Here is a 27,463-nt window from a genome sequence, read left to right as displayed (position 1 = left end):
AAAGGCAAATGAGCAAGAAATTAGGAGTTATTTTTTCCATTACCGAGAAATGTTTCATTTACGACTGTCATCCTATACCTAATTAAATTATACCATCTAAGACGTTACGACTGCTACCTTTCTGGAATTAAAAGCAACTCTCAAAATTTCGTATCAAGAAATTCTACATATTTCCTAGCTATTAAAACAATCGTAAAATCAATTATTTTATTATATGCAAATATGAAATCGAAGCTGTAACTGTCACAATAATTCACCAACATTTTGCTTTATGAACGAGCAATATGCCTTAATTTTCTCACGCTCGCATTTATCACGGTATTGGCGCGTTTTGTTTGTCTAAGCATTCGTAACCCGGGAAAACAATAGCAAGAAAATTCTAAAAGGAATTTATTAAGAAATATTATTACAGTTGGTTTGAAATTATTCGCCTGAATTCGTTGCAGCTAGAATGCCACAACCTCCACTAAATCCATTGACACATCGCAGGCATTTATAAACACACGCAACCGACACACAATATTCTTAATGTCCCTCTCATTCGGCTTGAACATCTGTATAATAATTAGAAAATAGATTGCTTTAATAATGGGGTTATAAATAACCTAATACATCTATGTGGGAGAGGCTTGATGCCAAAGACGTAAATATATTCTCGAAAGTTTTGTTTAAGCACCGCGTGGGTGAAACCTTTAAGGTGTCGCAAAGTCTCATGCTGATTGTCATAAAATAACAAAAGACACGTAGAACAAAATAAATATTGAATCCAACTTGGGCAAATGGTTATTAGAGTCTGGCAAATCATCATAAGAACGACTTGCTACACAAAATATTGAAAAATGTTTTCAAAACAAGGTTACGCAGAAATTATAAGGCTTTCACGTCGTTAATATCATAATTTAACTATCAATAACATTGATTCATGTCTACAATACGTGAAAGACAAACAAAAAGTAACATATCTACTCGTATATATAGAAAACCAAATAAAAGTTTAATAATTTAATATGTGGCATATTATCGTGATTTACATTCCATGTCACAATTAAGTTATATTAAAATAGGCACTAATTTCATTGTTTTTTGTAAAAAGGTAAACCTAGTACCGGACCATTTTAATATGATTTAATTGCAACCGGGAATGTAAATAATGGCAATACATGGTCGACTATTTAAAAAATAGTTTTATAATAAGATATAGGGAAAGGTTAATGCAGTAATAAAATAGTTTATAGATTAGTGCATTTCATAGATGCTTATGTCGTAAAATGTACAAGGCTTTTACCTTGCTTTAGTAGAGATTGATGGAATCAAAGTAATTTAGTTATAATGACTTATTTGAAGTGCTATTAATGGTGGATATTTTTTGTTAATATTCGTTTTTTAGACTTTAAAGTCTCCAAAATCAACTTTGCGTTTTCTCAGGGTTTTGAGACCCCGCCATTCTTTAAATTTTTTTGAAAAGTTAAGAATTTCATTCAAAAAATTCACCTAATTTAAGGTCCTTTGATATAAATAATATCTCCTCCAACATCAAACCAATCACTTTCTCTAGTAATTGTATTGAAAAATGCAGTATTATCTCTCTACTAAATTGGTGAATATCTGCCGAAACTTATAAATATAAAACCAAATAGTGGCTATTTTTAAGCGATTAAATCCCTAATCCAAATTCCTGAATCAAAGGCCAACGTCCTCAATTCTCACCCAGAGATTTTTGTTATTTTCTTTAGATCTTAATCCGCTATATTAATAACTATTGCAACCGTACACTACAATCTTTGATATAAACACAGATATTGTCGTTGTCATGTTGAAACGCTATACCAGCACAAAGCAACTTAATACTGGGGCGTTTTTTTCTTGGCACCTATAATTAATCCACGTTCGATTGTTTGAAAAAAAAACCTTTTATGTAGCCTGGCCTTTCGTGTAACCGGGGCTTATTAGCAACGACACTTAGAAAAAATCGTAATAGCTGTTGAACATTGCTCTGTCGCGCAATTATATTTTATTTATTAACAATAGCGTAATAGTTTATCCGGGCGATAAATGATTTGTTACTTTAATGAGTATTAATCAACATGTCAGGCAGTTCAATGAGCAAATCGTGTTATAAACTGTATGTGGTCATGTGAATATTACTAATATTGCATATAAAATGGTACTAACTATACAGAAAACGGTTTCCGTTTGAAAAGCAAATACTACATAAATCATATAAATTTGTTTGTTTAGTGTGGTTTTTTAAATAGGGTTCAAGTGTGCTTTTCTTATTCGTGACATGGTCATTAACATACATTTTCAGAGACTGATTTAACGAATTCATTCAATGAAGGAATAACAGTCAAGTTCGAGTTGTAATAAAAATAAACTTAATACGAGATCAGAAAAATTAGTATTGCCACAAGTAGATGGTGTAAAACGATGGAATTTACATTCTTAAAATATGCAGACAATACAAGCTCGAAAGATACAAAGTGAGAGAACTGTTGAATTAACATTGAAATTCAGTACCTAATTACGATTCAGAAGTCTCAGAAGCAGAAGATCTTAAAAAGACAAAAAACAGGGAAAATTACGTGGGTTTGAGCAAAGATATTTTATGAAAAAAAACATGGAAGAGGACCACATTCTTCTTCTTCTTCATAAACCGACGTAGTTTCTCCACTGCTGGAAATAGGTCTCTTCAAGACATCTCTATCATTCGCTTTTTGTGTCCAGTTTCTGCCCGCTGCGGCTTTAATATCGTAAGCCCATCTCTTCACCTGCCTACCCAATTTTCGTTTATTTTCCCAGGGTCTCCTTGCTATCCATCCTGATCACGTGACCCGCGCATTGCCACTTCAATGTGGCTATTCTCTCCGTTATATCCGTTATTCTGGTTCTTCTTCTATTCTCTTCGTTCCTCATATGATCTCTCAAACTGGCCCCCATCATTTTTCTTTCCATAGCTCACTGCATGCATTGCAGGCGATGTAAGCTGTTTTTTGGGACGCTCTATTCAGCTATCGTACATTTTCCTTTTTAGGTTTATAGGGACATCTCTGTTCTTATAAGTATAAATCCTAATTTTTTAAATGCAGCCCACCTTCTTATTTTTTGAGAGGCATGGTGTAGTTGTTTGATCATAGTCTTCAGTTCCAATGGGTCCTCGCTTATTAAAACCACGTCGTCCGCAAAACGCAGGTGATGGAGATATTCGCCAGGAGGCAGAGAACCACATACATTACTGTAAAAGACAAAAACCTATATTTCACTTTTTATACATGTCAATACAATGGGCCTATCCCACATATCATAAATTTTTGTTTTAATGACTGGAATCGAAAGAATAGGATCAAAAAACTAATTTTTCATATTCTTGAAGAAAAAATTATGGTCGTAAATGTTCCTACATTAGTTTGAATTTGTCCATTAAATTTGAAAGATTGCTTTGGCGCGCATGTGACGTACGTAATTCTGGACGATTTTATTGGCTCTTGCACGCCATCTGTTTCACTTCTTGTCGCTGATTGGTTGATAGTGTAGTACGTCACCGGCGGCGGACGTTTTAAACATGAGATTAATGTAGTTTTTATCGTCATTTTTTTTCTATTTAGACTTAATATTTTTGAAAACAAAAAAATACGGGTATAATATTTTCAATCCGTCTTTGTAAAAATTGTGGGACAGGCCCATTATTAAGAGAACTTGTTTTTTGAACACAATTTTTCAGGATAGAGCAAGTATTCAAAGTAAATGAATGCTAACCTGGAATTTTTCAAATGTATAAAGAGTTTAAAGGGCAATTGACCTTTTAAATTATACAGCCACGTAACAGCTTCCAATCACCTTCACTTATATTAACATGAAAATAAGCTGCTCAACCGATACGATCTGAAGCACAAGACATCGACAAAAGCTGCAAAATAATCAAATAAGTCTCATTAAGTTGGATTACGTAAACTGGTGCCTCTCTTAATCGAGAAAGTGCAGTGAACCTGTTGACATTTAGGTGTCCCACCTGTCGTTGACCAATATCGCGTGGGTACCCACACACACGCGAAGATTTATAGGCAAGTAAGGTTCGAGTTTTTGGAACACCTTTGTTTGTATAATGTCTGGCGCGTCTTTCAGTTAGAACCTGATTAGCGTTGCCCATATCGGACTAGGAGTTAAAGGAAAAAAGTGGTTGGGTGGTTGCACCGTACTTTCATTTTAACTGGCTTAAATACAGAAAAAAATTTCTAACGGAATAGTCGTCAAGCAGGAATAAGACATTAATTGAACCGCTCATTAGTTTCTCGTATACGGAGAGAAGCAAAACAGCTTCGTAATAGCGGTAGATCCTAGGCAACGGCTATGTTTAATACGCAACAGCACTTATTACTGGGGTGCAAAAAGTCAAATTGGACTCGCACCATTGCCGCCTATGCTTTCAAACCATTCTCAAAGGAAAAAAAAAACAACTGATACCGGCCCTTGTACCAAAGTATTTCCATACCAAAGTCGATGCGCGTTAATCAAAATTCAAACCAAAGAAATCCGAAATCGAATGACTAAAGCATGTGTTCGAAAAGAAAGCTGTTTCGGAGCCAAAAAAAAACGGCTCGTGAACTCTCGTTCGGCCCTTCAGGCACCTGTAATTTTGTCCGGGAACAGCCGTCCAACCAAACGGCAGGTGGAATGGAACAATTAAATTCTAAAATGTAGCCCAGTTGATTTTGGACGATAGTCACTAACTCACCCTGCTGTTTTGCCCCACTTAGATGAGTCATTTTGTTCTTAACAGAAACATTTTTGATTGTTTTCTTCTATTTAAATTATTAAAAACTCTAAAAAGATAGTAGATCAGCCATATGGTACAATTTAAGCTAACCTTATGATTCCAAGGCCTAAATCAACAGTAAATATCATCAAAGTGCAGACAACACTTTTAGAAACTGTCGTTGCCTCAAAAATGTAGGGCACTATGACAATTTTAAACAAACTCGACCAGGAAAGATTGTTTTGGCATTGTTTTTCGTACACAAAACGGACGCGTAATTTTTTTCCAGCTGTAAGCGTGTTGGAATTAATTTCGAGCCATTCGGATTTAATTATAAAACGTGCACGAGCAAATGATCAAAGGGAGCGGAGTGTAGAAGTCTGGATTGTTCGTCGGAAAAAAACTGAACCTTCCAGCTACACTTTGTGTAGAAATTAAAAAAAAAATGTGGTGGCTTGAAATAAAGGCGTTTGACAGGTATTTTGGCGCCTAATTAAAACCAGAAGGAAGTCATCTTTCAGGAAAACATAGTATCTAATGGGAGGACATTTGCAACTTCTAAAACATCCAATTACTCGTACCACACCATTACATATTACTATTTTATCGAAGCGTACATATTTCCAGCATTCAATTAGACGTTGGGAAGCAGCCATTTTTTCACGTAATTACTGTAATTTCCAGATTACATTTTTCTAGATTATCTCGATAACGTATGCGGACAAAAATTAAATGACTGACAGGCTTCAGAGATAGAGGCTGGTCTATAAACCACCAGATCGTGAATACATTAAACAGGTTTTTCGTGTTTTATTCAGATTGCTTCGAAAACATCTGGGTGACACATACGAGTTCAATTTTTTCAATTTGCTTTGGGGCAAAGCAAAAACAAGAGCGGCAGGTGCAAGCACCAGCCAGGTACCCATATTTTTAATTCCAGCCCAAAAATGGGTTCATTTTGGTTTCGTGGTTCTCGACCAGTGCAGCCGGTCAAAAACTATACACATTAAGTTGTGTGAATTTTAATGAACCAACATGTGACTGTTTGTTACTTTAAGTTTTACTTTGAATATTCATGGGTGATGTCGTAAAAATCTTCGATTCTATATTGATTTCACTTGATTAGGAATGTCTCAATTAATACAACTTTTTACTGTTTAATCAGAATATTTTATTTGTCATGTACTTTATAGAAGTAGTAAAAAAGCTATTAATTTTAATAAGTTTTTTAAATTAAGTTATCATAATTCAATGTTCTTCTAAAACGACTGACATTAAATAGTTCAATCCAATAAATGTAAGTGTCCTAAACAAAATTAAATGCATAATTTTCTAGCTCTAAAATCCTATTAATTAAAATAATAATTTTAAAGTTTGTCTCCCTCCATATGATTCTTAAAAATGCATTTGAAAGGCGTGAACCCTTTTGAAACACATTGACATTTTTAGGGATAACCCAACTAAACAAGCAAATACATATTATTAAACAATTTTAAAACTTAAATACCCTTCTGAATGGCTTTAATCTGACCAACATAGTGCAATGCCGAAACGTAAACAAAATAATTCTATTTCAACGTCAGTCAGAGTCCTAAAAGCTGATGACCCGATCCGGAAAGTGCTAATCCCCGATTTTATCCGGATCCTAGAAAGGCACTGTTGCCGGTTTACCGAGATAACCGTTCTGTGATGACCACCGGGAATTTCCCTTTAGTACCGAGGGATTTGCGAAATCATTCCACGGCGTGTTGAACGACTGTAGGTACGAGCTGTTTAGAGAAATTGAATGTGTTTCGCGTAATTTCAGTGGGGATTTTGCTCGGGGATGATTTACCCGGATTAGGATGCTGCTGGTTTATGTTTAAGTTTTTTGAGAAGCTCAAGGAGTTGAAGGGAAAATTAGAATGTGAACCAAATTGGTTTTCAGCTTGAATTTTAAACTGATAGAATTTTCTTATATTGTTGCCAGTAATTGCAATACAATTTGTATACAAAAATGCAGAGTGAACCAGATTTAATGCTGTGCTAAACACAATCTGCTTATTTGTTTTATACAACAAAATAACGACAATATTGTGTCAGTGTTACAATACAACTTATCGAATCCACAGTCCTTAACAATACAATTTTCATTTAAAAGTTCCGCTCGAAAAATTTTCAATTACAATCCAAGAGCTGGGACGACCTAAAAATTCTTTGCAGTTTCGATAATTTGTTGGCGTTTTTTCGTTAATTTCCCACTTCCATTTCTTATTGTATACGTTTCCCTAAATTATTTATTTTGCTTATTTAATCGTAAAAAATTTAAATTTTTTCAGAATTGTGCGTTAAATAAAAAAGAAAATCTCTGATATAAACACTAATTTTTGAAGATTTTAATTCATAACTTTATTAAGAAATATGAAATGATTGTTTTCTTGCTATTAGACACAAATAACATAAATGTCCGATATGCTGTCGTTATTACACACGTTTTCATCATAATTCAGTGCGTCATGTGACTCTAAAATTGCTTTTAGAGTATAGGTCACATGCTCTGAGTTGCGGTTGTGAAAAATACACTGGCGGCCTCACACTCAAATGAAACAAAGCCATCATTTTATAGAGCAAATTTTCGTTGTTTTAATTATTTTTTCTACAAATGTTTGCAAATAAGCTACTTTGCATACGTAAAAGTGTGTGCAAAGTGGCACTTTCCCGCACACTATGCGGGAAAAAATTTTTCCCGCACACTTTTTAAAATGCTGATTATACCTTGCAACAGTGGTTTTATATAGACTATTATACATAAAATCTGCTTAGAATTTTGCGTAGAATTCAAAAATGTAATAATATTCAGGGGTTTCATATAAAAAACACGACTTTTTTCACATTATTCTTCTGTACAGTTTAGGTAAATAAACCACCTTGTCTCTGTCTTTGAAAATGAGGCTTGTTTCCTTAGAAACCAAAGCTCATTGTCAAACAACGCATTTATATGCAATTTAAAGTCTACAACAGTGTTTATTCTTACTTATTTAAGTTAAAAAAACTATTTTAATAATGGATATCACTGAAGATGAACTTCCGGAAGATGTTCTAAAAGCCGCCAACATGGCTAGTTTGCAATTGCTGCCTCTCAAATCGCGAGAAAAATACGAGAAACAGTACGAGTTGTTTACCCAATGGTGCGAACAAAAGGGGATAAAAACCTTAAAGGAAGAGGTACTTTTAGCGTATTTTGTTACTTTAAGCAAATAATTCAAACCTAACACAATGTGGTCAAAGTATTCAATGCTCAAAAATGTAATAAAAATAAAAAGAGACATCGATATCGGTGAATTTTATAAGCTCACTGCATTTCTGAAAAAGCAGAATGTTGGTTTTAAACCTAAAAAGGCGAAAATTTTTACAAAAGAAGAAAAATTCAGTTTTATGAACTCCGCACCAGATGAAATTTACCTGTTAATTAAAGTTGCCACTATATTCGGACTTGCTGGTGCATGTCGAAGGGAAGAGCTAGCCAATTTAACCACTACAGATATTGAAGACAAAGGAAACCTCATAATTGTTAAAATTAGGGATTCCAAAAATCATACAGCAAGAAACTTTATAATATCAGAAGAAGTTCATAACGGAACCTACCTGCAACTGTACAGAAGATACACCGGCCTACGTCCAAAAAAGTCAAACAATCGTTTTTTCCTAGTTTACAGAAAGGGTAAATGTTTTTCGCAAAGTGTTGGAGTAAACAGTTTTGGAAAAATGCCTTCTGAAATAGCTATTTTTTTGAAGTTGCCAAATCCAGAACTCTACACAGGGCACAGTTATCGTCGATCATCGGCAACGTTCCTGGCCGATTCTGGAGAAGGAATCACTGACATAAAACGCTTGGGGGGTTGGAAATCGACTACGGTAGCTGAAGAATACATTGATGAATCCACAAGTTATAAAAAAGGATTAAGTAACAAAATTCTGACCTTCAATCCTAAAGAAAGTGAAGCAGTTCCAAGTACCAGTATTTTACCTTCAGTTGCTCAATCTGCGATCAATTTAAAAAACGCGACCAACTGTACATTTAACATTAATGTTAATAATAATAAATAGTTATAAGTTGTTGTTTTTAATATCAATAAAAATTAAAAACAAAATGTATAGATATTTCATTCGTAGAAAAAATATTGTTCCTAACACGTGTGCAAAGTAGTTTTCCCGCACTTGAAGCTATGTCTAACTGCTTTCGCGTGTGGGAAAACATAACTTTGCACACTGAATAGGAAAACTACTATTTTGTTTCCCGATAAAAATGACAAAACCTAGTTTTTTGATTAAAACAGTTTATAAAAAAATCGAAAATGTATTTAAACCAAAATGAAATAAAAATTAATTCATTGTCTCATTTTACTAACACATTCAAAGACATAAATGAAACATTAGTGCTAGAATTTAAAGCGTTATAGTGTAGTAACATCCTCAAGTCACCGTAACTTCACAATTTCGTGTTCCTATGAAGCGTAACAAGTCGATTTGGAGCGTGACATGACCTATGAAAATTCGTTAAAAAGCTAAAAAAAAAGAATTAAAAGTTTTTGCCACAAAATTTGCGTGTGATTAACATTATTTGATTAGGTCATTAAATCAAGTTCGCTTTCACTTGCACTGGGTGATAAATTTAATTGAAACTCATCAGAAAATATCAAAACGGATGTTAGCGAGTCCCTATAAAACTAGAATATCACAAATTAAAAAAGTAAAAGAAGCGAAACAGGTTTGAAGTAGCCGGGTAAAATGAGAAGAGCTCTTCTCACAGGATGTTATAATTATTATAAAACTACAGCAGTAAATGATGCCCGATCATATTTTATAGCAGCCCGTTTGAAAAGAGATTTTTCTGTCTGAAATAATTATTATGGTCCGTATCCGTTCCAGGGGATGATAGTAGTCCATTAGCTTCACAGTTTGCAGTATTAAATCGTAACGTATAAATTACTCCCCTAGTCCGTGCAACCAAATTGAGTTTTCTTTAGTTATTTTTAGTAAAGGACGAGCGCTGCTGACAAGATGATTTTTTCATGGATAATAGTGAAACCACCTGCAGGAAGTCGTCGGTAATTAAACGTCATCTTCAGCGTACACAAACCTCTTGATCGTCAATTTAAAACCAGTTACGAATGAAAAAAGTCCAGTTAATACCCAGAAAAAGTGTTCACTTTAGGTCGCTGAAAGTCTAGTGACGAGTATTTTTCTCCATTAAGCCCCGAGGTAGCTTGTATATCTTCACCTCTTTCTACCATTGCAGGATGCTCCTCCTTCCTATCTTTACTAATATCCCGACCTATTACCTAACTTATTAAAACTGGCTGATTATATCTAAGAGAGCGTTTCCGGTCACTGGCATCTCGCTTAGTTCATTTCCCTGTACCTTCGGTTCCCATCATACGTGTTTGGGCCGACTTTTTTTGCTAATTAAACCGGATCTTGACTCGGAATATATTCACGATTCATTCATAAATACTAATGAAAAGACGACTGCTTCTAAACGTAATAGATAAGGAGAGCGATAGAATGTTGTGGTCGATTCAGAGGCCCCAGCATCCATCAATAATATCTTGTATTCTGAAAGTCGTCAGCCTGTAACTGGAAGTTGTTTTTGCCTCGGGCACGGATGTCCCAACGTGATTAACCTGACCCGTAACAGCGGTTTGAAAGATTAGTTTCCATGGGCAAAAGAACAGGTTTACTTTTAACAAACAGTGGTTTGATGAGGTCTAAAGTTGATCAACGATATGTATTTGACTGGATTGGTAACATGTTATCAAAAAGTGATGAATTTTCATCATTTGCGTAAATTGAAAAACATACCAAAAATTGAAACTTAATTATCATATAAACATGTGACAATGTTTACCAGCAACAACCCAATCATGTCGTTTTCATTGATTTTACTGAAGAACACGGTAACAAATTTCTAAAACAAAGTAAAAATTAGTTGATTATTTATTTGAGTTGAGGTTAAATCAAAATTTTTTTAAAATCTCTAAGATGAGAGGAAAACAATTTTTGGTCAGCACCAGACATTCCACTTGATTTAAATGAGAGTTTGTTTCGTTAATTCTCAGACCGAGACATCATCACAAAAAAAAACAGACAAATTTGCACATAAAGTCTGGGTGCTTTGGCCCGATCCAGTGTCGCCACTTCATTGAAACACATGTAAACTGTGGTAACACAATATTTCGTTAATCTCCCGCTGTTCGTCAACATCCAGGCCCCCAGCTTGGTATCTGGTTTATTTTCGATCTAAATATTACGCCCATTATATTGTCAGACTTTTGTTTATGTCGTGCCACCGTTTTGTTCGACCAACAAAAGTGCGTAATACGCCTGGAGCATTTTGTCATAAAGACGCGCAAAAAGCATAACAACTGAGCCACTCGTAAAATTACTCGATTCGAACTTTAAAACTCCCGAAGTGACATTTAAAGTTTCGTCTCATGTCTCCGGTTATCGAATCGATAACGCCACAATATAATCTCCCCCTATTTGCGGTCGTTCGGACCGAAGTTCTGTTTACGTCCTCGAAGTGAGCACGTAAACTTTAGTTTCGATTTATTTAATACTTTGACTTCTACTCTGTTTATTTTTGTGTAACAGAAGTGTAATTTCACAAGTTACACAGTAATGAAAGGCAAGATTGGTTAAATACAAGCAACATTTTTATTGCAGTTTTTGAACAACATTTCTTGAACTGATTTTGAAATCCAAAGTAAAGTTTATTTAAAGACTTTAATAAGTGGCGGCGTTCTTGCAAATTATTGTGTGTGCAAAATGTTTAATTAGAAAGGCATACAAGATCACACAAACATGTGGTTTCAAAAAACTACTTAAAGATACTTCTTCTATCCACATGCCTAACGGTATTACAGTAAATTTCGACATTTGCTTACATTTCAACATTTTATTGGATTCTAATAGGAAATACCTATATTGACCTTATCCATTCTCTTCACAGAACAAACACAAATAGAAATGAAATCAATAATGGCTCGCTAATTTACCATTTATTAATCAGCAACCGTTAGACACTCTAGATTAAATGGTACGTATAACCAATATCTCGAAAACGGCATTACGACCATAAGTGCATATTGGGATTTTTAAATATTCCGATTGCCGGTTGTCGGGCGTTATAAATAATTTTAACGGTAAACGATGAGTTGTCTATGTTTCCTGTGTGATTGGTGCGTGTTAAGGACCACCTTGAGCCCTGTTTTTAATACGGAACTAATGATGTGAAAATGGGTAATTATCATTGAGCACCTCTGTCGGATTTGATTGCGTGCACCCCGCCATATAATTATTATACCTAAGATATGGAAATATGTTAATCATCCATTAGAGTATCAATCATGTGTTGCCAATCACAGTTTCTAAAACATCTCGATTAGATTGAGCTGTGTAATATCATTCAGACAATTTAGTTCAGTCATTATGTAAGACGAAATTTGGAAATATTTCTTTCCAGAGTAGTGTTATCACCAGATGAGCCTTTTAAATAAAAATCTTTCTTGTTTACAATGCTTTTAACTGTTGAAAGCCACCCAGCAAAAACATTCGCGCCAAACAAAAAAACCCAGACAGCCTAAATTAAACAACGTCAGTGACTTTTTACGTAAATAATATAATCTAACCGGAGGGTATATATTCTCAAAATACTTGTCGTTCTGTATACAATAAAGCATATGTCTCTCCACCTTAAGCTGGGTCTGGGTATTTCTTTGGTTAAGGTGGCGGCTGCACCTGCCGGTATGGTGAGCATCTGTTCTTGTGGTGGTATAACCGACCTACCTGTATCAAAAACTAACTGAAATATGCTGAAGTACAGGGTGAATTTGTGGGTTTTTTGCCGCAGTCCAATAAGTTGTAATTATTTTAGACATTTACGTATACAGGGTGTCCCACGACGAAAGACATCGGTTGATATTGGAAAAAGTATAAATAGGCGAGTTTTGAAAATTTGGCAGGATACTGATGTGGGCATGCCCAATCTAACTAAAATATTTTCAAGATGGTTGCACTTCCGTTTATACCGGAAGTCGATCACAACTTTCTTATTTTAAATAGAACACCCTATATATTATTACATATTTGGATTCCTCACAAAATTCTGACCAACTTTTGTGTACAATGCTCTATGCCTATCTCTAGCCGTTTTCTAAATATTTAATGTTTTTCCAAAAAAGTGACAGTTGCAACGCTCAACATATTTTTGTACTCTGTCAAAACCGTATTTCATTTTGCAATGAAACTTTGGGTTATTGTAAATAAAGGATCGTTTTATTAAACTGAGGGTGCGTAATGACTCATTTGTATACAGGGTCGTCAAAAAAAAATCATAAACTTGCCACTAAAAAAAATAAAAAATTTCAAGTTTTTTAAATAGAAACCCACATTTTTTATGACGGAATCATTTTGAGCATTAAAAATTACTATACGTTTCAATTTACTTGCCTATACCTAAATCCAACCCATTTCGTTTTATTTGAGAATAAACATTTTTTATTATTAAAACTCCAGATTTCTTGAAAATTTCTCTCTCTAATTACGTGTGGATTTATGTCACACCAGTAGTGTGAATTATGTCTATTGAGCATTCCATTTTTAGTGAATTTGGCATTGTCGCTCTAAATAATATTATTCAAAAACAATTCTTCTCCATAGTGACCAGTCAGCAAAAACTCACTTAAAACCACTGTCTTCGGAAAGTCAACCTCTTTTAAGTTGTGCACTAATTTAAATGAAAAAGGGTGAAATTTATGTTTCTTCAGGATCCTTTGAATTGAACTTTTGGATATGCCTAATTCTACAGAAACTTGTCTTATTGACGAAGTTGGATTTGCAACAAAATAGCCCAAAATTGCAATTTCTACATTTGTATTATTAAGGATTGGTTTTGTTTAAATAGCTTTTCTCTTCACAGATCCCGTATTCTTAAAATGTTCAATTATTTGCTTGACAGCTTTTGGTGATGGCTTTCGTTTTTCTAGATAACGAGCGGCAAATACCTCACATGTTCTACTCACAACTTTATCACATTCTCCGTAAATAATAAACAGATTTAAGTAATCTTGGTTTGAATAACATAACCGCGACGGCAAATTTGCATTTGTCAAAACACTCAAAACTAGTGTTATTAACATGCTCTGCAGGTCTCCAATATCACTGTGTGTCAAAAGCATAACCAACTAGAATACCAGATAATCCCAACTGTGCAGCATAATAAAAAAATGTTTATTCTCAAATAAAACGAAATGGGTTGGATTTAGGTACAGGCAAGTAAATTGAAACGTATAGTAATTTTTAATCCTCAAAATGATTCCGTCATAAAAAATGTGGGTTTCTATTTAAAAAACTTGAAATTTTTTATTTTTTTTACGTCTACGCACCCTCAGTTTAATAAAACGATCCTTTATTTACAATAACCCAAAGTTTTATTGCAAAATGAAACACGGTTTTGACAGAGTACAAAAATATGTTGAGCGTTGCAACTATCACTTTTTTGGAAAAACATCAAATATTTCGAAAACGGCTAGAGATAGGCATAGGGCATTGTACACAAAAGTTGGTCAGAATTTTGTGAGGAATCCAAATATGTAATAATATATAGGGTGTTCTATTTAAAATAAGAAAGTTGTGATAGACTTCCGGTATAAACGGAAGTGCAACCATCTTGAAAATATTTTAGTTAGATTGGGCATGCCCACATCAGTATCCTGCCAAATTTTCAAAACTCTCCTATTTATACTTTTTCCAATATCAATCGATGTCTTTCGTTGTGGGACACCCTGTATAGTTATGATTAGTTTGTATTAGAAAAGTGCTTAAAGTGAGTAAATCGAATATGTTTTATTAGTTAATCATTTCTGGGTAATAAGGTGATTGAAATTTTCAAGCAAAGTTTTGATAGTGTTATAGAAGTTGTCAATGTCGGGTTCCTGTCACATTCTACAGACCTTTCTTTTGACAACCCCCCTTCCCTTCGATGGTTTCAAGAATACGCACCCTGGATACAGTGGGTCTGATGGGTTCAACAATATTACGCGCAGCAAATATTTTCTATACTGACTTGGTTGTGATTATGATAGTTTTAGGGCAGAAAGATTTCTAAAGTAACTAACCTGAATTGGAAATTTCTAATAAGTTTTTTTTTAGTCTCGGAAAACTAGCCTATTATTTCTCCAAGGAATGATGTTGAGCTCCGGTACATTTTAACTTTAACAGGAATTTAGCATAGAAACAAATTTGTTGTCCTTTTCGTAATAATGTTCTAGGTTGGCTTTCCTTATATTATATTTGGTAACACGGCAAACTTCCTAAAACCAAATAAAAAACCACAAAAGATTCAGTTGACTTTACTGCAACCTAGATTTGCGTTTTTTGAACTAAGAACTAATCCTTAACTCATCTACCTGATGCATGTTTCTTCTAAATGAATGTGGCATAAGCTGGTTCTTTGTCGAAAAAAGGGTTTTTTTGAAAAATAGCAGCTACTGCACTGTGTCTCAAGAACGGCATAACAGGTGATGCCGAATGGCCTCAACGAGCCAGTTCGGCCAAACTCGGGATCCGGCGTACCGGAGCCTGCACGTGAAAAGATATCAGTCCCATGCAGAGCTTTTCGGTTGCCGGAGCGGAGCTTTTGGATTCCGGGCGGGTCTTGTTTGTAAAACTCCGGACGTTTTTTTTGCTCATTGCGGTCGTCGCAGAACCCGCAGGAACCCCATCCAATCCATGCTAGACAACAAGACGTATAGCAGTGCGTTTTTTGTGGATTTGATAACCGAAAAGGATTACGTGTGCAGTTTTGATGTGTGAAAGGGTGAAATGTCGAGGTGGTGCCTAACTGGATTTGACTAAGGAAGGTGGTACTTTAGTGAGTGATCATAATACGTGGATTGGATTTTGAGTTGACAGGAACATGGATACCCTACTTTTTGTTTCATGTAAGTGTATAGTTTTTTTGAGGGTGCTGGTTCCGGAGACAAAAAGCGGTTAGGTTGGGACGACTTGACGTCTCGCTACCGATGCTGGTTATCTGAGTTTAAGAGCGTTGTTTTAGATAATTTTACCACAACAAAGACGTATCATTGCATTGATATTAGCGAAACAAAGAACTAAGCCTTGATATTAAAAACTTTTTACATTTGCTGCGCGTTAGTCCTTTGATCCCTTTTACCCTAATTTTTAATATGTTCCTCATACTCATGCTTAGAAGAGATTTAGATTTAGGAAAGCTGTGTAGTCCTAAACCTTAAAATCGCACTTACGATCTTTTTGCAAAGCAAACCGAGTTTCAACTTCTGCTGGACTGACACTCTGGCAGTTGAACTAATCTTACCAAAATAATTAATGAACTTATGTGTGGTGGTCTGGCTGGCCAATTGTTATCTGCTTCATTGTAATTTATTTTATTTGAGTTATAAAATTGTTGTGCCAAAGAAAAAAAATGGTAAAAATATTGGTTCTCCTTTGGCGTCATAGATGAGCTTATCTTACTGAAACTGTATTAAATAGTATTGGTAGTTTGGTTTAGTATAAATTGTCAGTGGTTATTATCGATTTTTCATAGTGACTGGCTGTATAAATTTTTGGCTGCATCATCCAAATTTACAAGTTTTTTGATATTTCTATCTTCTGTAAACACCAAGTTGCCAAAAGATACCTATTTTGTTCCTTAGCACATTTTAACACTTGTACGAACATTTTCCTAAATATGTAACACAATGGAAAATTAACTAAATTAGGTAAAGTTGTACAATTTCCATTCCTTTTGACCTTTCCAGGTCACCAATCAAAATGGCGCAAAGGCAACACGCCGTGATTTGTACGCCACAATAAACCTAGAAAGCAGGGCATTAACGAAACCTTCCGCAATGGTCGGTCGAAAATTTTGGTATGCATAATAAGTTGGTCGGACTTTGGCTAATTGGAACAAAAAACTGGTCACGATCTGTCCCGATTTTCCCACACAAAGTCGAAATCTCCTTAAACCTGGGAGAAGACAAAAAGAGCCCAGGCGGATTAAATTTTAACAGACAGGAAGCGACCCACCCAAAAAAAAAAACCGGGTCGAAAACTGTAAACCGTAACTAATTCCACTTCAGAAAAAAAATAAGAACCCCTTAAAGTGCGGCAGGTGAACCCACCGGATATTCTCCCAAGCGTCTTGATGAATGAATAACCTGTCTTTTGTATTTGGTTGTCATAACAAATGACAGTACCATGGTTCGTTCAGTGTGTTTTAAACAAATCTCTGGCACGTTGGGCGCCAATTTTCCTATACGAAATTATCGATTTCCTATCCGGAAAGAAAAAGGATTACGAGTGGCAATTCGAATATTGTCGTATTCAACACTCGAATCCATTTCTTTTAATATAAAAAGCGGCGTCGGGGGGCAAAAGATGCGATTTGCAAGATAACGGATTTATCAAAATTACATACCGAATTTATGTTCATCCGCGACGTCACGTGAAAAATGATATCCCCGTTCGCGTTCGTGCTTTTTCCCAGCTCCCCCGGCAACTTTAATAAAAATGTAGATTTGTGGCGGCGACTGACGAAAATAGTGGGGAGCATCGGGGGGAAATTAGCGTCGCGACGCCGACTGCTGTTCACTGCGCCGTTAAATGCCAAAAAACGTTTCGACTTTTTTGCCCTTTTTTTTTGATCACGTTATCGAATAACCGGCAAATGTTAAGGAATCAAAATCAACTTTTGCCAGATTGTTTTCGAGCAACTGTTGCATTTCCCCCGGCTTAACATGCAGGAGATTTAAATTTTTAAACGGCCGAAAATTCAATTCACCTGAGTTAAACGATCCGATTTACTAACGCGATTTAATAACGGGCCAATTAACAACGAGAGGGGTGATTAGAATCGGCTGCCATAAATCACGTCGGACGTGGTTTTTTAGAGCGTGAAAACACTTTTCCTCTCGAAAACTAATCGGCGAGTTACACGCATCAGGGCTCTTATGCACCGGACTGCGGTCGAAAAGCTAAAATCATGCATTTAACTCATTTTTAATTTTAATTTTGAAGGATTACGGTAATAATATAACTCCAAGTTAGGCGCCAATATTTTTAGACATGCGGGTAATACCATTAAAATTGGCGCCCAACGTGGCGAAAAACTCACTTTTGTATCTAATTAAATAAACTTAAACTCTGTTAATTTAAAATATACGAAAAACTATTATGAAAAAATTGTAACAATTAACAGATTAACCATGTGACCTACTACAAATGTGAAATAAACATTTTCGATTTGTCCAATAACGTTAAGGCCTGTTTTGTGACCTACATTATTGTATGTATTTATTTCATTTTTATAACCTACGTTGGGCGCCACTGAAAAGGTATCTGTTTTTTTTTTCAATCCACAACAGATCCAACGCCCCCTATAATCGACGTAATTAAACTCTATCGGTAGTAGAGCCGCCTACGTATCGTTTGTCCGTTTAGGCACAATAACTAAGTTGAATAATGAGAAGCAATATCAAAAGGTCATTTTCCGGATTTATAAATAAACGATCGGGGAAATCGGTGCGGCTAGCGCAATCAATTTTCCACGTTTTAATATTTTACGGTCCTTCGGGAACTGATCGCGGTTGTAACGAAACTACGGCAGGTATGCGATTAAAACCGTCGTTATTCCATTACGCGACTGATAACGATCCAATAATTTGCCGAAAATAGCCTGGATACGTTTCGGGAAATGGCTGTTTAAGTTTACTAATTGCAGTTTTTCAGGGATTTTTACCTTTAAAGCTGCCAATTTCAGAATAAATTGGAATAATCTGACAAAGGAACGATAAGAGGAAGTGAAAACCCAACTTGAAAACTTAATAACGCTCTTGTTGATGAGGATGTTACTAATGATAGAGATAATCTACAAAACTTATTATGAAACTGTCTGAAAGCGACAAATTAGCTGCTTATTTTGATGAGGTAGTTTCCATTATCAATATTTTATTCATTCAAAAAGTAGTTACCAGAGTAAATTTTCCAGGAAATTTTATACACCCATTTCAAGATAAAAGTAATTTAAACAGGATGAAGTTAAGTACAAGGAAGAAAGTCGGCGAGACTTTGCACTGTTTATGGCGCGGAAGAAAGTAATATTAAACTAGAGCGCAATCGGCAATTTAGAGGGAACGGAAGAGCAAAATCGCTATTATCGTAAATACTACGTCAGAAAAATGAACTTTGATTTCATTTATCAAACCGCCAAAATTGCTTGTCCATATCTAATCAAGACAAAGAAGTAAAACGACCGTTTCTAGCTTGTTTTCCAATATTTCTGGTTTAATGTCCTGAAATGTTACGGCGCCACATCGACAGTCTATTAAGGTTTTATTGGAGTTTTATTTGGTCATTGTAGGCCGTGAGCCGTATAAATCGCGGATATTTTATTGATAACTTTTTTCCCGACAAATTCCTTCAAAAACAAGTGTTAAACACTACACAGAATTAGGTAGGGAAATAAAAATGCTGATTTCCCAGTTCCCAAACCTGAAAAATGCTAATTGATTTTAAAATTCCGACACTAATTAAACAATTTAATTCGAATCTACCCTCCAGCTAATTTATCGGAGGGGAGCAGTAACACCAGTACAAGAAAATTTGCCAATGTAATTAAGCATTTAAATTAAATTTTGGCTAAACGATTGTTTTTATTGGCTGTTGGGATCAGTTTGGACAAAGAACTTCTCATGATTCAGCGGTCGAGTTTTCTTAAGATGCAAAAAGTCGACCGCAAAATAACTGGGCCAAAGACATTGTGTAAACGCAGCAAAAGTGATTTCTAAGCCTTCGCCTTTTAATGGGCGGTAAAATATTTTATTATCGATAACATAGGAAAGATAAATAACATACGCAGCGCCCACTTTAAAGTAAAAAACTTTCATAAATAATGCTAAAAATTCAATAATGCAAATAAATGTTCCGTAGCAGCCCGCCTCAATTCATGCATGATTGGCTTTTTCCATATGATTAATACTTAAGTCGTACATGTTGTGAATACCTTAAAATTCTTGTTTTAATTAGATTAAACATTGTCAAGAGTAAAATGTATGTATGAATAGGGTAACGTAGAATACGTTTAGTTAACGTTTTGAAACTTTTTCCAACCTCCTTTTTGGTCACGCCTTAAAATCAATCAAAAACTTCTCCCGATGAACTTTCGACCCTTATTAAGGGCGGTCGACAACCCTTTTTAAATCGCTTTTGGGCTTTACGCACAATGGAAACTGGACCCAAGTAGCCGTCGTTACTTTAATCACTTAAAGTTTTGTTTATGCAGCTTTTGTCCGCTAGTTAGACTAAGCTCTAAAACGGCCGATGTTGCGTCAAGAGGGTTGGTTGTGTAAATTGTGTGGGTTTGGAGTTTAGGCGGCAATTTCTGGCTTAAAATAAATGCTTCTATGTCAATGTTCAAAAGTTTAACTAGTCGTCTAAACTTAAGTTAAAAAATATAGTTGATTTGATAGGACAAAGTTAGTTCACTAAAAGGAAATACTAGTAGTACCACAGCAACAAATTGGCGCCCAACGTGAGGCTATGTCAATGACAATGTTTTTTTTGTAGGAAATTTTTTAAAATATTGATATAACGACCAGTTGACTGACTGTTTAACAAAACCTACTTATCCAGCTATGAAGAATGCACCTCAATAAAGATAATCTGCGATTGATGAATAATTTGAGCATTCATTTACACACAAGGACTTTTTTGTCTACGTTGGGCGCCAAACTTTCAGTAGAAGTGTTGCAAAAACATTATTTACCATTTAATTAAAAACAAGTTACGTAATTTCAACTTTCTCTATACAGTAAAGTTATTTTCATATTAAACGGTAAAAAAATTAAGATAGCTGCTAAAAAAACAATTCTTGCTAGATGGAATTAACATTAAATTGCAAAGTAAATGTAATCTTTGTTAATGAATCTGAAAAACCAATGCCATATAGACTTTGTAACTCTTCTGTAAATGTAATTTAGTATTTCAAGTCGTATTCATTGATCATAATCGCACTGAATAGAGTTTCCCATATCATCAACTTTTGTTACACCATAAACACGTTTTTCAAGATGAAAATACCGGGGGTACAGCGTGAATGGGGCAACTATTAAGCATAATACCTTCCGGCTGACGTTAATGCGGCAAAGTCATTTATTTTCCCGAACAATTTCCGACTACTTAACATAGAGAGCGCCGTTAAAAATAAAAATTAAATTATAGCGCAATGAAACAAAACTTGTGGTTGGATCGTTAACGAGACTCGGCCGAGTTATATCGAAGCCAGTTTAAGACCAGATCAATAATATGGGGCACTTGAGAAAAAACGAACGGAAATGGTTTTTGTGGCAGAACTGGTTTTACATCCTCTCGCGCCAGTGGTAGGGCTTGAATGTGAGAACCCAAAGTGGATTTAAATGCAGCTTTCTGTTGATTTTATGTAGTCCATTCACTACAATTCCATTCTATTAGTTGTTAATCAAATAATGTTTAATTTGCGTGCTCCGTTCTAGTAAAACTTTATTAATAATGTTTGTTGTTCGCTAAAATGAGTCGGTGCATAAAAGCTGCTAAAAGATCAATTTTCGAACACTTCAAAGCGTGCTTTGGACCAAAGTTTGAGAAAGAATTTTTTTATTAAAAAAGCGCCGATATCGCAAATTTCAAACACTGTAATAACTCTCTCGAGTTCGATAAAATCCGATGAGCGCTTTTGAAAATACATCAAAAAGAAATCTCGCGTCGAGTCGGAATCACTTTATAAATTACCCATAGAATTTTCTGGAAATTCTTTTCAGCGCTTTTACTAAATAGAGCTTGTTTCCGACTAAGGACTCTTTCTCTTTTTTGAACGTAAGTGGATCATATTAAACGTTTCTTTTTTTTTCCTTTTTTTACAGCATTCAAACCGGAATTTTCGCACTTTTCCTAAGTGCCATATTCGATTCAAGCACTTTCAAGAAACCCGCTCTTAACCAATCGATTCTAATAAATGATTAACATCGACATGTATGCAAATTGCACGCGAACAAGACACACATTTCCATATTGAAAACGCGCAAGGGTTTACTGGTACTGGTATTCCAGGTGGGTTGACGTTCCGGTTATAATAACGCCCGTTTTAAAAAAACTGGCAAGTCAGTCTTAAACTTTAATAAAAGCTTAATTTAAGTTGGTTAAAGCAACGGAATTTTTAATGGCCCTCACTAGCAAATTGAATTAATCATTTAGTTACCCGAGTTTCCGCTTGTAACGTTTTAACAGCCCAAGTAATTTTGCCGCCAATATTAAATTACTTATTTAAATTTAATAGTCCAGTTCGGAACTTTATGTGTGTATGTGAGCTTTTTTTGGTTAATTAAATTTTAATTTTTCAATTTACAAGTAATTTGTGGTTAATCGAAAAAAATGAGTGATCAAATATGTAAAGTAAGTAGTTGCCAACAGCTTAAAATGTTAAATTACTTTTTTTAAAAGAAGCTAGTCTAAAATATTGCTTAGAGAAGTTAAAGGAGTAAAAGGATGTCAGAAATTAGAAAAGAATAATAGGAAACAAGGAACTTGCTAGATCAAAGAGTTTACAAAAAAGTGAAATTAGTATTTCAGGTGATTTCTTAATGGCTAGTTAATAGGAATTAAAAAAAAACATTATAAAAAGGTTTGCAAAGAGGTTAGTAAATGGGAACTTTGGGAAAAAAGCAGTTATGTAAATACTAACAATGAATAAATAGATTAGAGATTACAAATGAAAAGATAATGGGACTTCGTATCCCCTTGCAAAGCAAATCAACAGAAATTCAAAAATTACACCACTTTCACCATTGTTTTATTAAATCTTTTTTATTTTGTCTTGATAAAATATTTGTTCATTTAATATGACTGATGTGGCTCGATTTATCAAATCACAAAAACCTTAATTTACCAAATGTTGGAGATACGAGGTATTGTATACTGACATCATCGTAATTTTACTGAGTAGAATGAAAAAAGGAAAAACGTCCTTGTTCTAATAGGTCTTATTGGCTTTGCAAGTAATTCCAGAGCCCGATGCTAAAGCATCATCTAAATTAAAGAGCTTGCTTTTATTCTTGCGGCCTCTATTGTGCGACCGCTACGCGAAAATTTAAGGGCTCGTTTTGTCTGAGCTAAACCGAACTGGAAGCCTTTGTACAAAATTGGGTTGCAGCACTGTTTTCGTCAAAGTAACAATCGCGGAGGAATCGGCACCGAAGGAAAACCTACGAACTGCGACTCATTATGTTCCTGCTGTCGCAGTGCTAATGCAGAAAATCAGCTCATTCCTATGCCGTTAAAGGAGACTGCACTGAATTAATTCAATTATTTTCTTTAGTAGCTCCGGAGCGCACTTGCAAAAACATTTAAATACTTTTGAGTGGCTGTCTTAAGCCCTTTTTACATATGCAGACGACGCCTAATTAGGTAGGGTTTAAGTAGTTTTCCAAGTAAACGCTCAGACAATTGGCTTGTCTTAGTCTTCGAGGCAGTTGCAGGTGTTTTTGTTGTTGCTCGATAAGCGGAAAGGCTTTTAGCGTCCCATTATCATCAATATGAGGCTTTATCCACAACATGTCGACGACAAGTAAACATGCTTCATTTATTTAGGAACTGTTTGTCTTTAGACCATCAATCAAAAGATCATTCCAGAAAAACTTAAAACGGAAATTGAGCGCGCTCCATCATCCCAGAGTACTTCAATTAAGATAATAAGTACAGTCGTTGCAACACCTTAAAGATCTCATAAGATCTTGAAGATTACTTTAGAAATTCCAGAACCGGACTTAATGAGCTGATACGTAAACAGTCGAGCAAACTATGCGAGGAAATATTTAAATTGAAGTCGAGCTTTTGCGCTTTTACCTCGACTTGATGTGCTGCTGCCCAAGTTTAATTAGAAAGATCTTAAAGACGCTGCCGAGCAACATAATAGCGGTTATGTTATGTTGTATGAGTAGGTAAAGTGTTGCCACATAACCTATAAATAAAACAAGCGTTAACATTATTGCAGCCAGCAAAAACCCCCACGTTGGGCGCCATTACACAAAAAACCCACCGATTGTTGGCAATTATTTCCTGTGCGCAGAATAACCCAGTTCGTGACCGCAATTTTTATATTCTAATACAATTAGTTCTAGTCATTATAATGAAAATTGTAGGTTAGAACCGGTGGTTGCAACCCCGATTTGGTGCAGCAAGTGCGAATTAGGCTCTTTGTATGTATTAATGTGCATAAATCAAAAGCACCCATTTATTAGGTTAATTGTCTCGGAAAAGGTCACAATATTAACGTTTTAGTGAGGGAATTTTAATCGGTCCCTGGTACACAACTACTAATTTATATCTACATTCTACATCCTTTGCTAAATTTTTTTCAAATAAGGAATTGTTATTTCTTTCTCTTTAAACCTATTACTACTTAATTGATCTTATTTTTAATTTAATGATGCTAAGTATATTTTGAAGAGCTCTTACTTCAAATTTGTTTGTTACTTTTTTGTGCTTTGCCTAAACACGAATACAAATTCCACCCATTAAGTTTGCTAATAGAAAAATTGGCAATTATAATTTTCCGCACTGCCACTGAACTGTTAAACTTTTTTAACTTTCTTCCCGTCATTTTAATTTCAATAATTAAACGCTCTAAAGAGAGGAAGTTTGTCACGAAACTAGCTTTAACTTTCTGTGTTTTAATACAGCTGAGTAGTTTTGAATGAAGTTGAAGGAGCAAAACAGAGATTATTTTTCATGAAACATGTTGGTTCGTAAAAATGTTTAAAAGAAGCAGCTATGAGAAGACATGATGGAAAAAAAGGTAGTATTGAGCATTTTTTGACGACACTCTATAAAAGCAATTTTGCAATAATGTAGACCACCATTATTACTTATTTTATGCTAAAACCACATGTGTAGAATTTGCGTAATTTTATCAAACAACAATCGAAAAATATAGAAAGAAGAATACTTTTTATCAGTGCCAAATTTAATAAAAAAACATAAAGTAAACCAAAACCATTTAAAATGCGAAAGGGAAAAACCAAAAGTCCAAAAGTAACTTGGTGTTAATACAACCGGGCGGAAAACGAAAACAAGTCAAATATGGATAACAAGCCTTCTAGGAAAACACAATAGAAATAAGAGTTGGGAAAATATAATTTATTTCGCCCGAAACAAATAAATAAAGGAGTCCTTCGAGCGAGAGCAAACAAGTAGGGTTTCCACAAAATATTCGTATGATGAAAACGCTTTTCTCCTTTCTTTTTTTTTTGCCAGGGAGAGGGAAAAATGGTAATTAAATTCTACTCGTTTTTAGGCTGCCAGTTTTTTTTTTCATGCCCAACGTTCGACTGTCACCTTTATTGTTGAAGCCAATGAAATTTCAACATAGAATGTGCCTTTTGTGCTGTTCGTACTGAATTTTTTTATAAACATGTAGTTGTAAACGTTATTTGTAATTATGACGTGGAATTTATGAACATTACGGTAATTACCTCGTTTCCAAGCGGGAGAAGAAGAAGAAAAAACCAAACGGGTAATTTTCTCTTTCTGTCTTTATCCTTCTCGCGCTATTCAAACTGGAGCAGGTACATTAAGAGGTAGAACAAAGGAAGTTTTCGTTAATTTAATAGGCAAGGAAGAATCGAGTAAACCTATTAAACATTAATAATCTCGCTTCCATCAGGAAACTCGCTCTCGGAAAAGTGGCGTCTTAATTAAACAAAACACCAGCGGAATCTGCAATACTACCTATTATCATTAATACTATTAATTAAATATGAAAAGTCTCCAAGTTTATATTAAAAGTCTGTTGTTTGAGTGAACACAATAAGTAATTTCCTCTGATTTTTAACGTTTTTTTTTTTGCGGTTGGAAGCCCATTTGTAAAGTTTCACAAGCCCCCTTCCGGTTCGACATCCTTTTAGGGAACCACAAGAAGGGTTCCATCCGTTACAAGACGCACAAACTGGCAATCGGGCCATTGGACTAAATTTAATTACAAACTGAATGAAAGCAATAACCGAAATTAATGAATCTAAAACGGGAGTGCTATTTCAGTCACTGATTTAAGTCAAATAGTCGAATTCAATTTTTCGGCTCCATAATAATTATCGATAATTACTAGGTGGTAAATTGAATGTTTGAAAATTGGCAAACCTGCAAATAAGGTTAATTAATACGGATGACCGAACGGTTTATAATAGATAGTGTTGACAGAAATTGCAAGTCTACAAACCGTTTCACGTTTGGGAGCCTAAAAGTCTGATTTTCTTTCTATAGTAAAGTAGTAATAAAACCCGGATAGCGGTGTTACAACACGAAGCACAAGTTTCAATTAGCATACCAGCAAAATACATCAAAAAGGTAGCTGTGACCGTTATTTTCATTTTAATAGGTTGCTTAAAAATACAGAAGCCTGAATGATTGTATTAACCAGGAAATACGTGCAGATAATTTCAATAATCGACAAATTTACTCGTTGATTGCTCAGACATGAGTACCGGTTAGTTGTTTAACTCTATTGAACGTATAAACGATATTCAGTTAACTCACGTCAGAAAGATCATTAATTAGATAGCTAAAATGCTACAAGAAATAACTAATCAAAGTATTTATTGCAATTAACTAAAATTTGTACAATATATTATCCGAGATTTTATGATGTTTATGTTTCACCTAGGTATAATATACATTATGAATAAAAAATACCTTGGAAACGGTGTAGGTTATAGTGTTCATAACAACCTGAGGGCAATATGGGCGGGCGTTATCATAATGCCCGCTTATAACGCCCTGAAACCTTTTCTAATATTAACAATGGTATTTTTATTATTCCATGCCATAAAAACTACGTATTCTTTATCCTAGAATGCTGTTGACTTTTTAGGTAATAAACCTGCGTTAGCTTTTGTTGCATTTTCTTTTCTAAAAAATTTTGTCCAGCATTAGGCATTTTCACTGACTGTCATCAAAGTTACATCATTTATGTAATAATGTCCATCAGGCCGAAACCACGACAGTTCACGACATTATGTTCTCTCTATCGCCCTTGGTACATAAATACCTATAAATTTGAAATTTTTAACTCAGATCAATGGGTATAACATAAAAATAGAGCATTTGCTCTAAGTAGATAGTAAAAGCAAAACCGAATCTTTTGAAGCAAAGGGTAGAAGAAAAAGTATTTACTTAATTTCTAATGTAAAACCTGTTATAATGATCATTACCATGTTTAAGACAGAATTTTCTTTCCTGGTGAATTCAACCAATAGAAAACCAAGATAATATCTTCCTTAAGAGAGTTTATGATCTCAACTAAGAATGTTAAGATTTTTGTAATGTTGCAACCGCTTTTGTCCGTACTTTTCAAAGAAATTGGCTAACGTGGGTTGTAGCAGACACAGTCATTCCAATAACTCACAATCGAGCAATGTCCAATTAATTTTTTCCGTTCGTATTCACTAACAAAGACCTGATTAAATAATATCTTTATCTGGAAAAAGCTGTCGCAACGCCATTATTGACCACCCTTTATATGGTATTTTTTGTTCATTAGTGTACGAGAAATTAATCGTGATTATCGGCCGTATAGCGCAATAACCTACTGCAAATCGCATTTCGCCTCTAATGGGAACTAAAATT

At 34.8% G+C, this 27,463-nt stretch overlaps 1 protein-coding gene and 1 long non-coding RNA gene across 4 annotated transcripts in view; one reads left to right on the top strand and one right to left on the bottom strand.

Annotated features, from left to right (window-relative positions):
* Positions 1-746: 746 nt before the first annotated feature.
* Positions 747-17,441, bottom strand: LOC145726891 (uncharacterized). The gene is made up of 2 exons (XR_014177733.1): positions 17,232-17,441; positions 747-3,232 (listed from the first exon to the last, which is right to left on the bottom strand). It is a non-coding gene; the product is annotated as an uncharacterized LOC145726891 (long non-coding RNA).
* The window catches only part of sns (nephrin adhesion molecule sticks and stones), a 41,990-nt gene continuing 29,808 nt past the window's right edge, over positions 15,282-27,463 (top strand). The window contains exon 1 of one of the 3 annotated variants that reach the window (XM_081976166.1): positions 15,282-15,732. In XM_081976166.1, the coding sequence (XP_081832292.1) occupies positions 15,708-15,732 (25 nt within the window). In that variant the 5' untranslated portion in view covers positions 15,282-15,707. The remainder of the gene's footprint in view (positions 15,733-27,463) is intronic. The other 2 variants (XM_081976163.1, XM_081976162.1) reach the window with 2 other exon arrangements.

The sequence above is a fragment of the Ips typographus genome, linkage group LG3, assembly GCF_016097725.1.
Source record: "Ips typographus isolate SLU linkage group LG3, UJ_Ityp_2.0, whole genome shotgun sequence".
Lineage (NCBI taxonomy): Eukaryota > Metazoa > Arthropoda > Insecta > Coleoptera > Curculionidae > Ips > Ips typographus.
The sequence above is the reverse complement of the archived record's forward strand: the minus strand, read 5'-3'. Positions and strand labels throughout refer to the sequence as shown.